At 39.3% G+C, this 18,753-nt stretch overlaps 1 protein-coding gene across 3 annotated transcripts in view; it reads right to left on the bottom strand.

Moving 5' to 3' along the window:
* Positions 1-1,048: 1,048 nt before the first annotated feature.
* Positions 1,049-18,753, bottom strand: part of LOC140604600 (uncharacterized) — a 28,766-nt gene continuing 11,061 nt past the window's right edge. Inside the window, exons 2-8 of one of the 3 annotated variants that reach the window (XM_072775835.1) lie at positions 18,085-18,366; positions 17,758-17,828; positions 6,153-6,239; positions 4,289-4,415; positions 3,505-3,600; positions 2,906-2,988; positions 1,049-2,533 (exon numbers count right to left, since the gene is read on the bottom strand). In XM_072775835.1, coding sequence (XP_072631936.1) covers positions 1,883-2,533; positions 2,906-2,988; positions 3,505-3,600; positions 4,289-4,415; positions 6,153-6,164 — 969 coding nt within the window. In that variant the 5' untranslated portion in view covers positions 6,165-6,239; positions 17,758-17,828; positions 18,085-18,366 and the 3' untranslated portion in view covers positions 1,049-1,882. Of the gene's footprint in view, positions 2,534-2,905; positions 2,989-3,504; positions 3,601-4,288; positions 4,416-6,152; positions 6,428-17,757; positions 17,829-18,084; positions 18,367-18,753 lie in introns of all 3 variants that reach the window. The other 2 variants (XM_072775837.1, XM_072775836.1) reach the window with 2 other exon arrangements.

Below are 18,753 nucleotides of genomic sequence, written 5' to 3' on the forward strand. Positions count from 1 at the left end.
CTCATCGGCTTGTGACAGTGCAAATTAGAACCCATGGTGTTTTTCCCAGGGTCTGAACTTCTAATCACTCATATGTTCCCTTAAACCCTTGTTCACACCTCCCTGTGTCCCTGACTGATCACAGAGCCTGCCTCTCCAGCCAGGGCGCCAAGACGCTGGATATTGATTGCTCATTGTCCTCACACATGACCTGACTTACCCTGCCTACACAGTGGAATCACTGTGGAGATTTTCTTTAAATATCAGTTCCACCCAGAGATGTGCTCATTTTATTGGCCTCAGGCTAAGATTCTGGGATTGTGCCAGTTTGGGAAGAGAATGAATTAGCCAAGTTGTCTCTAGAGAACCTCTTTCCTTGAGGTCTAGGTCCGGTATTGGGATTTGGTGAAGAGTAATCCATTTCCATGCCCTGGGACCAAAGCCAGGAAGACTGCCTTTTTGAGAATTTTCATTGTTTGGAGAAGACTACATTAGGTTAATGATAAGGGCTTATATGGTTTCTGATAGGTGAGGGGATTTTATCATTCTAGAATTTTCTTTGCACGACTGCTATGGGGGTGCACAGCAGTGGCTCTTTTTGGGGACCAGGTAGGTGTGTGATTCAGGAATCACTTGAGTTAAGATGTAAGATGTGATTGTGGGATGAACTTCTGCCCCCACAGAACCTTCATGGAAAAACTCCAAGTAATGTTCTTGGTCTGGGAAGACCAAAGTTGCCCAGGGGCCCAGTAAGGCTGGAGACAACCTCATGATATACACCAAGATGTCTGGGATACTGGCCTCATGGTCCTGCAAGGAGGGTCATAGCACAGTGAGAAACCTGTCAGTTGGTGGGGGGAGGTCTCTGTTGTACCACCACCCAGGTGCAGAAGGACTCTACTAATGTTGGTGGGAAATTGGAGTGAGGGAGCTGAGCTGTGTGGAAAGGGCTATTGGAGAAAGGGGAGACTCAAGAGTCTTGTTGCATCTTAATCCACGTACCAAGGAATGCAGGCTCAAACCCATGTGTTTACGACTGTATAAAAAAAACTAGAACCTCAACAACAGATTTATCAGCAGTAGGGTTTATTGTTTAAATATTTACAAGTAATAATGTATTGAAAAAGTTTTATTTCTTATAAAATTCTGTATTCAATATGCTTGAATCACTTTTTTTTGCATTTATATGCCACATTTTCCCCATGAATAGTTATTTTTCTCAAAATCTTGAATTGTTGGCTAAATTGAAAGTTAGAGGCTCTAATTTTAGAGATTCTTCCCTAGACTTGGTTTTCTAATGTGAATTCTCTACAATGATTTCACAACTGCCATCTCTTCATATAAGAACTTCAGTATTGGCTGAGAAATGAGTGATCACTGACACTGAGTGATTTGTACAGCCCCAAGTGCTTCTTTATGAACAAAGGGTTTCTGAGGATTTTTCACCGCAGTATGAATGGTTATTCCTCAAGAATATTCATCCTTACATCCTGTGTTAGTGTTTATTCAGACTTCACTGGGGTTTTCTGTGTACACTACACCTGGTGCTTGTGGCATACTGTTCACAGTGATTATAGATCTAGGGGTTCTCCCCCGTGCAGGCCCAATAGTGTGTTTAAAGGTGAGAGCTGGTGCTGAAGACCTCTCCATTCCTTATATTGACAGAGTGAGTTCTCTCATGTTACCTATGGTCAGACCACTGATGGATGCTTTTGCTGCATAAATGTCACACGTAAAGGAATTTCTTCTGTGTAAGTTTGTGTATGTCAAATGAGTAAGAATGACTGAAGGATCTTCTACATTGATTACAGACAATTTCTTCAATGTGCAAGTCCTTGGTGTGTTTAAGTGTTAAAGCTATGGTTGAAGTCTCTTCCACATTCCTTAGGCTTATAATATCATGTTACCTAAGGTCGGAATATTTACTGAAGGCATTCATAATTTTCTCTCCATTGTGCGTTCCCTCATGTCGTCTCAGAGCAGAACACTGACTGAAGGATTTCCCACATAGATGACATTCATAAGGTTTTTCTCCAGTGTGAGTTCTCTCATGGCGTCGAAGGGCAGAACATTTACTGAAGGCTTTCCCACACAGATGACATTCGTATGGTTGCTCTCCAGTGTGTGTTCTCTCGTGCTGTCTGAGGTTGGAGGACTGGCTGAAGGCTTTTCCACACAGGTGACATTCATATGGTTTCTCTCCAGTGTGAGTTAGATTGTGTTTTCTAAGGTCAGAGCTTTGAATAAAGGCATTCCCACAGATATGGCATTCATACGGTTTCTCTCCAGTGTGAGTCATCTCGTGTCTCCTAAGGCTCGAGCAATTACTAAAGGCTTTTCCACACAGGTGGCACTCACACGATTTACCTCTAGTGTGAATTTGCTTATGGTGATTAAGGTATGACTGGTCACTAAGAGATTTTGGACACTGTTTACTGATAAAAGGTGTCTTTTCTGTGTGAGTTAACAAATGTTGAGTCAACATGAAGCTATGAGTAAAATCTTCTTCCAAATCACTGTATTCAAAGGGATCCTCTGGAGTATGAGATTTCTGCTTTTGGGAAAGAGATGAAAGGTTGTTAAAGCTTGGCCTATATATCCATATGTTCATTTGTCTACATAGGAATCCTAAACTAATCATTCAGTGATAGTCTCCAATTGAAATCTTCCCCCATATTACTTGCATAAGATTTTTATCTTTTGTAGTATTTGAACTACAGAGCTTAAAGATTAATTTTGAAGACTTCAATATGTTTCAAAGACTAGGCATATAATCAGTGTTTATGCAGTTGTCTTTTACTTTTAAGATATAGGTTAGGCAGCCTGGGTGGCTCAGCCATTTAGTGCCGCTGTTGTGCTCAATTACTAACATCCTATTTCTAGGTTTTTCATTTGGATGACCAGGGTTACTACCCATGAAACTTACTGCTGGTATGATTGTAGATGTGTCCTTTCTGCTGATATGTTGTGTGGCTACCATTTCTTGTTCTTTAAGGGCACTTTCTCTGCCTAAGATAATTGGAAAAAAAACAAACAAAATATTTAGAATGGCATTAGGGGAATGAAATGTTGAAAAGCACCAAGACCCACATGAGTATGTTTTAAAAATTGGCACTTTGATGGAGTAAATATATCAAATTAAGGAATATTCTAGGAATCCTAATTGACAAAGATTTTCAGGATTGAATTATGACAATATTATAACGAAGGTAAGTTGGATAAGGAAAGAGAAGGTAAACCTTCAAAGGAGAATACTAGGGCAGGAGTTACTGCCTGAAAGTTTAACTTCATTAAGTACATGACTATGCTTTTCCTAAAGCCAAAAAAGACATTGCGAGAGGAAACATGAATCATCACTGACACATGCAAGGAATAATGACAACATCTGAATAATTTTGCCCCAGTGTCCATCCTCTAAATTTTAGAAAATATCACTCATTTGACAAAATCATCAGTTGATATTTCCAAGAGCATACTACCAAGTAGATACCTCCTCATACTGAAGCACAGGCCCCTGCTGCTCACCTGGACTCTGGCCTTGGAGAAATCCAGTTCCTTCACTCCACAGCTCTTCTCCTTGCTCCAACTGGAAAACTACATCTGATTTGCAATGCTGATACCCTGTTCATTGAAAAAAGGTACAGGGATTTTTAAATTCTGCACTAAGAAAAGTCCTCTTCTTCACAAAAACTATAATCATCAAGCCCAGGACAGGGTACTGAGGAGGAATGAGGAAAATACTGAAGTTCAGTACAGGCAACAATAGCTTGAATGAAAAAAACTGAAATCCACATAGTGTATCCCAAATAGTGAGGACCTCTGGATGCTGATGTCTAAGCCCAAATTCACAGACACAATGCAGAATCCTCAGTCTTTTCAGAAATGGAGAAATTAAATTTCTCCATAGTGGGCTGAATATTACTTTCTAAGAGACACCAAATAAGCTCTACAAGAATAATCAAAGTTCTGTTATTGTCACTAGTCTGGTTTCAACCCTTGGCATAGCAACTAGAGCAGAATAATAATTCAGAAAATGTTTAATCATTTTATTATTGAGTTCCCAGTTCTGCTCTGAGTGTGAGAGACTGAGTAGCAACAAAGACATTGAATTGTGGTTAAAATTATATTCTAATGGGGTGACAAGCTAGATGTAGTAAAATATAAAGAAACAACCTTCTTTCAGGTAAGGTCTATGAAAGGTTCAGGCTAGAGTGGAGTGGGTATGCAGAAGTTGTTCCAGATACTTGTTAACTGGCTACGTGCCCGCCCACCCACCCATCCGTATATGTATACATGTTGGCAGACTCACCCAGAGAGACCAGATGACGTATATTTTCCAGCATTACATCTCTGAACAGCTTTCGCTGGGACATGTCCAACAGGGCCCACTCTTCCTTGGAGAAGTCTATAGCTACATCTTCAAATGTCACTGATTCCTAAAACATCATGGATATTCTGTTTTAGACAAAGCATTCCCTACCAATGTCCAGTGTAGGAGGGTTAAGATGACAGCACTGAGGAAGAGGGTGGAGGAGCTAGGTTTGTAGAAAGACCAAACTGAATCTGGGGTTCCTGTCGATTCATTCTCGGTGCTAAACTGGCATCTGCCTTTTAAATACATCACAGAGATACAGTCTGAATTAATAAAACTTTATTATAAGGGAATATCACATGAAGTGTGATATAATATAACCTGTAATTTTTTTTTTTTTAAACAGATTAATTATGGGGGCACCTGGCTGGCTTAGTCAGTAGAATATGTAACTCCTAATCTCTGGGTCATGAGTTTTAGGCCCCATGTTGGCTGTGGGGCCTACTTACAAGATAAATACGTAAAATAAAAAGAAAGTCTAAAACAAAAACTGGTTAATTCTGATTTCAGACATGTGATTATAAAATTGGCATTTGAAAATTCATAACTAAAACTCCCTTTCTGATTAATTTCAAGTAACTTTACAGACTCATCATCAGGCAAATAACAACCATGACTTGCCATTTTTAAACCATGACACCATTCCTGTAGATGAACCTTTAATAACCTATAAGGAGTATTGAAAGACCTGATGAACTAATGCATGCAGTTCTTCCTATCTAAGTAAACATGTATTAAATACCAGCCATTTGTCTGTTCCTTCCCAAGAACGTTGAAACCATGTCTAACATTCTTCAGAAATGAACAAGTTTCATACAAAACTTGGTATATACAGTGTAGGGTTGCTCAACTCTGCAGACTCAGATATTCACAAGGTATAAGGTCAGAACAGAAGGTTCAGCAGCACAGGCCAGGAAACTCTGAGATGGCTGTAATGAGAGCAGCCCTAGCATGACTATTCCGTGTTATGAGGACACCAACTCCTACTTTTCTCTGGGACTTTAAAACACCAGTTATCACCTGTCTCCTTCCTTTGCTATAGGGAACAGAAGTCTCTTGACTTGTTTTGGTTTATGTAGTTCTTAAAAGGTTTCTACAGGATCTTCAATTTTATTATATGTCCTCCTGAATATATAACCACAATTATGGAGTTAATATTCCCTATACAGTAATTGGAGTTATCAAATATGAAAAGAAGGTTAATTACAAAAAGGTAAAACGTATGACTGGGGGTAAGAATGATAATGAAAATTTAGTTATCTTTTAAAGAATTTTTTAAAAGTGCAAATTTATTCTATCAAAACTTTAAAATGGAAAAAATATAAATGATTTCTCATGTGTTCTGTGGTCTCAACTTCTCTTGTGCTTCCTTCAATACTCCACAGCCCTTACCCAGCACCTGTAACACGGGAATGCCCCTCCCTATTGGACCAGTGTTCGCCTTGCTCATCTGTTCACCACAGCCCTCTATGAAAGGACCATTAGAGCCAACACCATGATTAATGGGTGAATTATTTCCCAATAAGGATATGGACTGAGGGAAGGCAAACAACTTCTTTTCTGTAAATACGTAAGCTTAATGGAAGCTTAAAATTAGGAATAAATTAATGTGATATTAGGAAGGTTATTAGTTATTGAGGAGTTCCTGACTCATTATAACCATTCCAGAGTCCTGGGGACATCTCACTGGAGCTTAAATCCCAGAAGACTTCCTGACTGCGCTTGAACATTCAGGCCAATAGGAAAAACTCCCCCATCTGATGGCACTAGGGTGCTTTTTCAACAGAAAGAGGCTACTCACCAATGGCTGCATTGTCAGTAACTCAGTTGTCAGGTGGCTTTCTCTGTTTTTTCACTCACAAACAGTCCGAGCACTAAGCAGGCAAAGCTGAGGATGGAGAGAGATGCCATGAGATTCCAGTCCTATGCACAATTTCCGTCTTACTTGTCACGAAGCCCCAGACCTTCACTGGATGTGACCTCCAGCCTAACCAACAAACATGCAGTGCAGTTTACAAGAAATGCAGAGGACTCGCTTCCTCTTCCATGGTCAAAAGAAGACTAGGCCTATAGTTGCTAATAAAAAACATACAAATAAATGTATTTTATAAGTAAGAACATTGAAGGTATTGAGTTAAATAGGTTAATCAGCCCACAGCACCCAGTTTTAATTCCCTCCCTGATTCCAAAGCATAGAAATCCCAGACTCATGCCACATGTTGATTTTAGTTTCCATCAGTAGGTAAATACTGTGGATGTTCTCAGATTTCCTTCTCATATCCAAGCAGTGGTTCCCCAGCATCCACAGCCTTCTGGAGCCACACTCCTTTCCTGCTCTCCCTCAATTCTCAGATCTGTCCCCTATGGACTTGATGCCAAAAAACTAAAAAGTCTGTTTTATGATAAGGTTAAGCAATTCAAGGATTTATTCCATTTGAAGGTATTGGTGGCACTCATTCTGCAAGTCTAGTCCTTAAAAATCCCCTGCATCATAATGTTCAGGAGTATATGAATCATAATATTCCTGTCACTTACTATCCTCTATTACTCATTAAAATATCCAAAAACCTTGAAACCATCTCTGGTATTCTTCAGAAATGAACAAGTTTCATATAAAACTTGATATGTTTCAACAACAGCCAGATAATTCAGAATGGCTGTGGTTCAGGAAGAAATCTAGTTGCTCTAGATTATTTTAGTAAAGTGGTAACTGAAGTCCTTGAAATCCTGTTATATATTAATCTTTATTACCTGCACTAACCCTGCATTTCATTATACACAAACACATATGTATATGTACATGCAAATTTACATATATACACACAAATGTGTGTGAGACACACAGTGATAAAGCATTTATAAACTGTAAATTCTCCCCTAAAATACCAGTAGTTAAATGTATTTCATGGGAAAATGATGATAATGGGTCATAAACAAAAGTAGGATTAACTCACCCATTTGTACCTGAGGTCCAGAAAAAAGGAAAAAAAGACATTTGTATCAAATGTGACTGTGTGGATATTTACATGCATTCATTTGTTTAATCCTCACAATAAATCTGGTGATTTTATTTACCAGTATAACAAACGAACAAAAGTGGTTCAAAAATTTTTAATAACCAAGTTACATAGAAAATGACCTATCTGTATTTTAATTTTGCTCCGCCTATCTCCCATGCTCAAATTCCTTAAGCTTAAAATTAAGCACCACACCTAGGTTTTACCTGGAATATCCCAGCACATCTGTCTTAATCAGAAGCCCTACTATTATTACAACTTCTTCTCCTTTAAGTTTTTCACAGAAATTATACCCCATACTCAGTTTTCTGTACATGGAAAGCTCTATATACTGACCAGTTCTCAAACATCAGGCTTTCCTCCTCTTCATTTTTCCTGCCCAGTTTAATCCACACTTAGTCATTTCAACAGGCACTTACCAGAACCAGCACTTTTTATGTTCCCTGGACTGTTAACCACATTTCCCCATCAAGATCTCAACAGCAGGTGACTCCACGTACCTGCCTTTTCTGTGACTGCATTTGGCACACATGGCTAAGAAGTTGACCCCTGTCTAAAAACAGAACTGCTACTCCAAGGGGTTTCCAAATGTGTCTAGCAGCTCTAAATCGTACCTCCACGCTCCATAAATACTTCAAATCTTCTCCATGCCCTTTGCATCTACATATTTTCATCTTTCAAATGACAAGATTATTCCCTACTACACATACTGTGCTAGTTTGCCAAGCTACTATAACAAAGTTCCACTCACTGAGGGGCTTAACCAACAGAAATGTATATTCTCACAATTCTGGCCGCTGGATATGAGAGGAAGATGTTGCCAGTGCTGGTTTCTTCTAAGGTCTCCCCACTTAGCTTGTAGATGGCAACCCCCCTGCATGTGTCTGCCATTAATTCTCTCTTCTTGCAAAGACACTAGTCAAACTGGATTAGGGCCAACTGGATTAATGACCTCACCTTAGTTATGTTTTAAGGCCCACCCTCCAAATACACGCTAAGGGTTGGGACTTCAACATTTGACTTTTGAGAACACAAAATTCAGTCTATGAGAGAGATGAATTACATAAGGTGACACACTAACTCAATTTTTCATCAGATAATATCTACAGATACTCCTACATTCATATCCATTGGTTCCTCCTTTTCTCCCATCAAAAAGAAGTCATGCTACCTCTAAATCCAGAGTCTCCCAAGTGAATTCATTTCTCTCCTGTTTTGTTGAGAACTGCATTACTATTTATAAATTAAATCTCCTTTCCCAAAAACCTGTCCATCTTTCCACAATCAATCCCCTGCATCATTTAAGTTCATTATATCTCTTGTAACTTGAAGCACAAATTTCCTCAGGGTCTATTTTATCCCCAGTTCCTGACCTTCAAATTCCTAAGTTCCTCCCTTCAAATTCAAACCAGAAGTGCAGTAGTCCTTTGCTCACATCCTCCTCTGCCTTTGACCTACAGTGACCACCACTGATTATTTTATAAATACATACTGTTAACATCACTAATGGTCTCTCCAGAAATAAATCCCTACATGGAAACACAGAGAGGTTAAACCTTTACCTCCTTTTCAGAACTTCTTCCCTCCATAATCATTCCTTCTCCCATGTCCTCTGCAAAAAATTCCTCAATCCTATTGGAGTATCTCAAGACTTAGTGGGAGCTCCTTTTCTTTTTTATACCATATTCTGGCAGGCTCACACATTTCTTCAGTTGCTCCAGTTTATACTATTGCTGTCTCTAAATTGAAAGTATCCAGTTTCTTGTGTGGATTTCCATTTCTGAGTGATATTTCTGCTTGCAAACTTACACCTAAAATGAAGTGTTTCTCAGGACAGTGACTCCATTCCTCCAACTACAGAAATTATTCCTTTGTCTGAATCTTAGTCAATGGCTGGCTCCCTCTGAGTATTGATATTTTAAATGCCTTTACCAAGCCAACAAGCACACTGCTATTATTTTTAACCCAGGCATTATTATCATTGTTTCCACCCCCATCCACAAACTTCCCACCCCATCTTCCCATTCCTTCTACTCCAGTTCCAGTTTAAATCTCCATTACAGATATACTTTATTAAACTCCAACCAAAGTATGTGTTTCTCTTGCTCTCTGTCTTGACTTAAATAGAATTACATCCTTTCAGGCTAGTCACGGAATTGGTTATTTATTTATTTGTGCTGTCATTTCAATGGTTTAAATGCAGAAAAATCTACCTATGAATGGTAGAGTTCAGCAAGTTTCCTTGTGACCATTACATTTGAATGATAAATACAGAGAAATTCTATGTCCACAGTAAGGAAACCTGCCCCATGTGCCTGCAGCCAGATACACCATCACTTTCTGATTATAAATTCCTCCCTGAGATGCAGGAGTCTGTCTTTCCTGCTAAAAATTCTACCCAGTACTTACCCACACCCAAATAGATGGAAAAGCTAAGGAAGCCAACTCTTTGAAGATGCAGCCACCACACAAAGGACCTCAGAGTTTCTTTCTCACTCCAGATAAATCACCCTTCTGATAGTGATCTATCTTTATAAGTAGTTGATAACCTCATTAGTCACATACAAAACATACTCTGGTCAATCTGGATGCCAGTCAATATAAACCTAATTGAGGCAAGCCTTAAAAAATCTTTTCTAATTAAGTAAATCATAGAGATGCAATTAAGGAAAACAGATGATGCGCTTTCTTCTTCTCTAATGATACTTTTTAGAGTCGTTTTAGGTTCATCACAAACTGAACAGAAAATACAGACAGTTCCTATAGACCTCCTGTCTCCACAAAGAACGGCCTCCCCTATCAGTCCCACACCAGAGTGGTACACTTATTACAACTGATGAACTTTCACTGCTACATCATTATCTCCCCCAAGTCCTTAGTTAATGTTAGCGTTTACTCATGATGCTACCTACACCTTGTAGTGGCTTTAGAAAATGTATGATGGCATGTATCCACTGTTATGGTATCAGCAGAGTATTTTCAAAATTGACCTAAAAATCCTCTGGTCTACCTATTCATCTCTGCCTACCCCCTCAACCCCTGGCCACCACTGATTGTTTTCCTGGCATCATAGTTAATGTCACATAATATGTAATTTTCAGATTGGCTTCTTCTACTTAGTAACAGGCGGTTAAGGCTCCTCCATGTGTTTTCAGTGGTCTGATAGCTCATTTCTTTTTACCACTGAGTAATATACCATTGTTTGGATATACCATGGTTTATTTATTCATCACCCCCTGAAGGACATTTTGGTTGATTCCACATCTTGGCAATTATGAATAAGGCTGCTATAAAATATTCACATGCAGGTTTTCATGTGGACATATGTATTCAACTCATGCGGATAAATAGCAAGAAGTGTGATTGCTAGACCACATGGTAAGAACAGGTTCAATTTTGTAAAAACCTTCCAAACAATCTTCCAAAGTGGCTGTACCAGTTTACATTCCAACCAGCAGTGGTTAGAGTTCCTGGTGCTCTACATTCTTACCAGCATTTGGCACTCTCAGTATTTTGGATTTTCCCCATTCTAATGGCATATAGTGATATTTCATTTTTTATTTTTGTGTATTTCCCTGATGATGTATGATGTTGAGCATATTTTCATGATTCTTTTATATCTGTGTATCTTCTTTGGTGAGCTGGTTGTTTAGATGTCTTGCCCATTTTTTAATGCAGCTGGTCTTATTGTTGAGTTTTAAAATACTTTACATATTACGAATAAGTCCTTTATCAGATGGGTGTTTTGCAAATATTTTCTCTCAGCTTATGGCTTGTCTTCTCATTTTCTTGACAGTATTTTTTGCAAAGCATAGGTTTTTAATTTTAATCAAGGTCAGCTTATCAGTTACTTCTTTGATGATCTTGCCTTTGGTGTTGCAGCTAAAAAGTCATTGCTAAACTCAAGGTCACCTAGATGTTTTCTTCTAAGAGTTTTATAGTCTAGATCTGTTATGTATTTAGTTAATTTTTTAGGAGTATAAGGTCTGTGTCTAGATTCAATTTTGTTTTGTATATGTATTTCCAGTTGTTACCTGCCCCCCTCATTGTTGAAAATATTTTATTACTTTTGCCCTTGTCAAGTATCCGTATTTGTGTAGGTATACTTCTGAGCTCCCTATTGTGCTTCATTGATCTAGTTGTTTCTTTAACTAATATATTATATCCTTTAATTCTTCATCCTTTCAGAGGTGTCAAAAGCAACTTTCATCTCTTTTCCAAGAGGCCTCACCATTTAATGGTGGACTTTGGTTGTTATGAGAAACACTGGAGAGACGCTAAAGCAAGGGGCACCTGGGTGGCTCAGTCAGTTAAGCGTCAGCCTTCTGCTTGGGTTATGATCCCAGGATCCTGGGATGGAGCCCCACATCAGGCTCCCTACTCAGCAGGGAGTCCACTTCTCCCTCTCCTGCTCCCCCTGCTTGTACTTTCTCTGCCAAATAAATAGTCTTCAAAAAAAAAAAAAAAAAAAAGAAGAAAAAGAAAAGCTAAAGCAAGAGCTCTATCCTATTTAATTTTATTATTTTATTTTATTTATTTTATTTTTTATTTATTTTATTTTATTTTATTTTATTTTATTTTATTTTATTTTATTTATTTTATATTTTATTTTTTATTTCAGTGAGCAAGCAAACAGGGGAGTGGGGAAGGAGGAGAGGGAGAGAGAGGCCCAAGAGGATCCCATGCTAAGCACAGAGCCTGACACAGAGCTCAATTTCATGGCCCTGAGATCAGGATCTGAGCTGGAATCAGGGGTTAGTCCCTTAGCTGAGTGAGCCACCCAGGCACCCCTCCTGCTCTTTATTTTTCAGATGAGTTTTTTTTTTTTTTTTTTAAGAGCATGTAAAATACATTTTATTGTTCTTTAAAAGGGTTCAGGGTTTGGTTTTAAATCAGGCTGCACACCTTTCATCAGCCTGACATCTCTCTCACCATGTCAAACTGGCTTCAGCTAGCAATACTTCATTAAATCCAAAAGAAAAAAACTTTTAATTTTGAGGAAGAAAATCCAGTTCTGAGAACAATTAACATTAGTATGTAATTTAAAACAAAATGAGGGATAATGTTTCTTGTTGCTTTATACACCCTTCTCATACAGAACCAGGAATGTAATTTTCCTGTCTCAGGCAGGACTGATACTGCTGGACACTGCACACACACACACACACACACACACACTCCCCACAAACAACAAAAATCAGAGCATGTCAAAGGGAAAAAAGTTTGTTACTGTCTTGATCAAAAAAACCCTTGGAGTCAACAGTCTGAGTTTAGAGGGTATGCTGTTTTGATCCTGAACCTATGTTAAGAATCTATTGTCATGTTCTGAAATAAAGAATTTTGGAGAGTACCATCATTTTTCACTTTAAAATTCTAGAAACAGTTTCAAAATCTGATACCTCAGACTGTAAGCATCAGGGTGACTCCAAATAAATAGAAACATTTATACTTAAAATATATACTCAGGTATCTAGAGTGTGTACATTTTACTAGCAAGAAATAGAAAAACAACTTAGCATAGGTCTTTTCATCAGACTTAGCTGAATGATGCTGAAGGTAAAACCTTACAAGCTTCAAAATAGTAAGGCTTCCTAGAATAAAAATGTAGTTTCATTACTGGTTTCTCTATAAATAGGATGTGCTTTGTTTTTGAAAATAAAATTTTCAAAGAGTTAGGACATATCTTAAGATAAATGGAGATTTAGATATAAAAGAACAAATTGTTTTTGAAATACTTCAGTATACTTTAAATACAAGCATTTGATTTAGAAAGCATTGTCATCCTATCATCATCGCTGCCATTATCATTATCATCAAATGGTGGTGCCCTAAGGCCAAAATAATGTTGAACGAGGTCCTCTTGGAGCCATATGGTTCAGACGTCAAGGGCCAAGCCTCTGGTCTCAGCCTGCTGGGGCCCCAGCCAGGCTCCCCTATATGCTGGGTAATGTACAAATTGAGAGATGGCCCTGACTCCTTCATCGGACTGTGGAGAGACAAAAATGGGTTCATGAGTATAGTTTTCACACTTGAATCACTGTTGTCATTACTTATATCTAGGGCAATAAAGGCAAACTGCAGCTAAGCAAAGGCAGAAGTATGAGGGTCAGAGGGTTTGGGATAAATCTGTTGTTTTACATGTGTGTCTGTCTTTCATAGTGTTTTGGATAAATGGATCTTCTGTAGACATATAACCCAGTAAATAACAGTGAACTGTTAACACAGAGGAAGCAGTTAAAAAAAGTTACCTTATATTCTACACTAAAAGTGCTGACATTTCCAGGATACAATATTTGGCCACAATTAAAGAAAATAGCCACAGCGCTACAATAAGGAAGACAATAGGTCAACATCAGCACCAAACTTATGGGGCTCCTGACTCACACCTGTTACAGTCCTCACGGGGTGAATCCCCTGAAGAATGTGGAAATCAGAAAGATGATCCAGCAAGCAGTCCTTCCCTTTGGTCTGGGATGGACACCAGGAGTCTGCATTTTTGACAAGTATTGGACCTGGCCAGGGATTGTGATGTGGAGTAGAACCCTGGAAAGTGTGATAGACTAGCTAATAAGCTCAAGACAAATTCTTAATATGGGCTCAGGTCCCCATCAGACATGGCCAGATTCACCACCTCAGTATCACTCACTCCTCCTTGGTTGAACTGAAATCATAGGTGTTATGAACTTGCCTTATCTGTGGGCTGTGTGCCAGTTGCTGTACTGTCTGGCCTGTGCACAGTCCTTCTACTAGACCCTCCCTCCCACCCCCAACTTGGCATTCTCAAACTTCTGTACTGTTTTAAGAATCTGTTTACATATCATATCACCTTCCCTGACCATTTAATCTAATGTTGGTGCCAAACCTTCCCATTTTCCCAGCAGGACACTTAGGATACCTCCCTGCAACTGGTAGCTTGACTGCCCCACCCCCACAGCTGTGTGAACTTAGGAGAGCAAGAGTAACACCTGTCTTGGTTCATCACTGTACTAGAGTCCCCCTTAAATGGTATGGCATACAGAGAGACTCAGTGAATGTAAAAAAGCAGTGAAAGAGTAATTTACCATATAAACAAAGCCCTCTGTTTTAGATATATCAATGCAGGGCCAAACCTTAGTGCTCTGATGGCACTATTCTTGCTCACCCTTCTACCAGAAGCAAACTACCCTTTCTAAACACAAAGGGAAGGAACTACTTTCTGTACTATAACCCCAACAGTTTAACAATGAAGGCCTCCAGAGTGCAGGTTCAGGATCCAAGGGTCCCCTTTTGAGCTGGGATCAAGTCCTCTTTTGAGAATTTGGGGGTTGTGGGTTGTTTTTTTTTTCCCCTCTTCCAATTCAATGGAATTGGATTTGGTGTGCAAACTGATTTAAGTATCAACCTCTACAGAACACACCTTAAGGGACTTAAGGTCAGAGGTCTTCCTGGGATCTAGAGCTGTCCTAGGGCTGGTGTCAATCAAGGATCCTCAGAAAGTGGTTAGGTGATTGGTGGAGGTATCTTGCTTGCACAGGCTGATGAATTCTCTGACATTCATGTTCACAGACAGTCCCCTGTCATACAACAGTGTGACAGGAGACTCCTATCCCCCTGTTCTGTGGAGCTCCTCTGTACAAATGATGAGGCAGGTCTACCTGGGACAGCTATAGAGGGAATGCTGGAAAAACATGAGCACATTCTCCTGAATGTTTTACCATGGAAATCTTGGGCTTTGTTCTTAGATTCAGAAATATTTAAGGATTTATTATTACACAGTGATGACTTTTCCTCTTGAAAGCATTTTCTATAGAAAAGAAAATATAAAAGCTTGAACATTCTCTAGAGAGCTCAATACAAATATAACTTTTAAAAACAATTTTACTGAAACCAAACTTAAAACATAAATCTATATGGGTATGCTGTTCTTTTGTGGCTGTTAGTTCTATGAAAAGCAAATTTCCCTGGTTAAATTAAGTAGATGTGAATTTTGTTCTTGCTGTTATTTCAATAAATAAGTTATTGTGCCAATATCACTGCTACAGTAATTCCTTAATAGTTTAATATACTTTAATATACATATATGTATGTGTGTGTGTGTACACACATATATACACTATATATATATACACATATATACACCATATTAAGAAAATTGAGGGCATCGGCCCTCACATATTCCAGATATTTCAAGTCACTTGGGAAGTTTATCAACCAATAAATCTTAACTGGAGCTTTAATGTACACCAGGCAAAATTCTATGAACTTTAAATGTGCTGAATCCACCTCACACAATACTCCTACCCTGGGGCAACAAAGGAGAGTTACTAATTTTATTTTTTTTTTAAAGATTTTATTTATTCATGAGAGAGAGAGAGAGAGAGAGAGAGGTAGAGACATATGGCAGAGGAAGAAGCAGGCTCCATGCAGGGAGCCTGATGTGGGACTCAATCCCGATCCTAGGATTCCAGGATCACTCCCTGACCCGAAGGCAGACACTTAACCGCTGAGCCACCCAGGCATCCTGAGAGTTACTAATTTTAATACATTCCTCAGTCCCTCCAGTAGTTATGCTTGACCTGGCATGCACTGGCTTCTAAGAGTTGCTTATAAAATATCCAAGAGTTTTGTAAACTGGATGGTAAGCCCTTGATAGCTTGAATTTTGACAGAGTATACAAAGAAATCAGGAAATGGTATAAATCTAGACTTTGTTTCAGAGGTCCATTAACTACTGCACAGAGGCCACTGACTCTTTCCAACAGGACCACCAAATGTGGTTTCTTGCCTCCATGGAGAACATTATCTTAAAAATAACATGCTTTATGATTTCTAAACCATACACATTTGTTTGAAAAGTGTTTTTAACATGAAAAAGCGCTGTGGTCCCTAACTGAGAACTCCCATTCCAGCAGAGATGTCCATTCCAAGACTATAAGCCTAAGGATTCTCATGAACTCAGTTACATCTTCCAGCCTTGCTCTATACAGTCTATGGATAACTCATGGGTGATCTAAGAAACTATCTGCCCAAATACATCATCATATTGATCACATATTAGGTGATAGGTATTTACTTCTTGCCATTTATTCAGAAGCCCCTACAAGTTCGCCATTATCATCTTCACTCTTCCTCTTAGGAAACCAACTTGGATAGGATTCACGTGACCTGACAAAACCCAGAGAGCATATAATGCATTGTTTGAACTACTGGCTCATATTTATTTGGCTCAAAAGCCTGTTTCCCTGACCACAGTTTATGATAAGTTATATCTTCTCATGGTTCTGAATGCCTCTGAAAAATAGGAACCCCAGAGGGTAACCATTTGGCAAGAAGAGAAAAAGGATAAGAAGGATGCAGGGTATGTTAAGTAAGGGTGGTAAGAAATGGGACTGAGTCATTTTGTGGCTTCACTTCTACCCCTCAGTGGATGAATTTGGGCTGGAACTGAAGGGAACCACAGAACTTCCTGCAGAAGGCTCTTGGCATCTTCTCTTCTGACACAGGGGTATGGAATGCCAGGGGCTTGAGGGTTTGGGGTCTGGGCATCTGAAGCAAACAGAAGGTATATGAAGTAGAATTGAAGTCTTCAGCAGTGGGAAGAATATTTGGCTCCGATGGCTGCAGTGAATTCATCCTTTCTAATTGAGACAATACTTGAGTTGTGACGATTTGCTCTCATACTGAGTTTCTAAAGCTCCTGAAGATGCTGAACTACTGCCCTTAGGAATCCATCTGCTGAGAAGGAGTTCTGAAATCCATCAACTTCTGAGAGGACCATCATGAGCCCCTTATCTGACACTTAAGGAAATGTCTACCACTTCCAGGAAAGAAATGCAGAGCCTTCGGCCTGGATAAAGTCACCACCTACCTGTCACTGAGGGCAGGAACAGGGTCCAAGCCAAGGTTGTGTTGGAAGAATAATGAAGAGAAGTCACTTTCCTCAAAGATCCATGACTTCGAAATTTTAGAGTTGTATAGTTTCAGATATGTCGGGAATCGGGGGAGTTTGGTGACTGGGAGTTTCCTCAAATATGCAACATGGAATTACAGTTTAGTCAGATGGGAGCACATCTTCTCAACTTAATTAAAGCTGGAATGATTTCAGAACTATTTATGCCTCAGCTTAGTAGCATCCCACACTCAATGACTGGAACCCTGATCCCACGTATCACCACAAGATATGCCTTAAAACAGGGACCTCTCTCTCCAACAGCCAAACATTTCTGATGATCAAAGGACTAAAATCAACCACCTTCAACTTGATTTGATATTCAGGGCTCATGAACAATATCAGAGCTCCACTGAGCCATCATATATACACCCTCTGAGGAGCCCAGAATAGGTTCTGTGTAAGAACTGCTATATAAAGCAGATACTCTCAAACATTTTCCAGAATAGAGTCTATACATACCCTGTAAGGTGTCAGGTACATGTCTCCATAGTGCAGAATGCTCAACTAGCATCTTCCAAAGCTTACAAACTCTGCAGAGGAAGAAAACGGATATTCATCTCCAAAACTAATGAACGCTATTTCACCTCTGACCCCTTCCTATCTTCCTCCATGGCTACAAGGCCAGAAAGTGGGTGGATACCCTGCTCCAACTGTACCCTCAGCTCTTATACCAGTATTTTTCTTTTTAGGGCACTTGGACTGGTCCCTCTGGCTTTATAACCCTCACCTGCCTCCTCCCTGAGCTTTGAGGGAGCCCTTCAGAATAGTGAGAACATTGGTCCATACCTGGAAGTCTGAATCTCTTCTGTAATGCATAGAAATGAGAATGTCTTCAGCATCACAGAGCTAGGCAATGCCAAGGTGATTACCAAGCTTTGCTTTTTGCCCACTGTATGCATGTACTGTGATGAAAAAATTGAATCTTTTGCGTTCTTGGAGGTGTTTAGGGGTCTGAGGAACTGGAGAGTTGTTTAAATGTCAGGAGAGGTGACAGCTGGATTCTGGGCACTGTATCCTTTTATTTTCCTATGAGTCACCCAGTAGAGAGGACAGAGCTTTGATTTAGATCTGAAAGAAAAACCACATTTTAATGCAAGGATCTGATAACTGGGGACAGGTAGCCAATATCCAAGACATTTCACAATGCCCAAAAGATACTCTATAAATATGGTTTACCAGCTGATTATCCAGAACATATGGGAGAATCCAAGGAGAGAGGAGGATCTAGGGAAACTACTACTGCACTGGCCATGGGATTTATGTTAGGTTTTGCCTTCAAGGTAAATTTGGATTGAAATGTAAAATTATGTTTAATCTTTAGAATTGTTCTTCGAAGGAAATATACAGATATCCAGGGAACCCCACACATATGAAACAGGAAATTCTTATGAGTGGGAAGGAAGACTTTACCTAGGTATCATTGTTTTATCCATGGTTTCAAGTGGTAGGAATCAA

This window comes from Canis lupus, chromosome 15 (genome assembly GCF_048164855.1).
Source record: "Canis lupus baileyi chromosome 15, mCanLup2.hap1, whole genome shotgun sequence".
NCBI classification, from domain to species: Eukaryota; Metazoa; Chordata; class Mammalia; order Carnivora; family Canidae; genus Canis; species Canis lupus.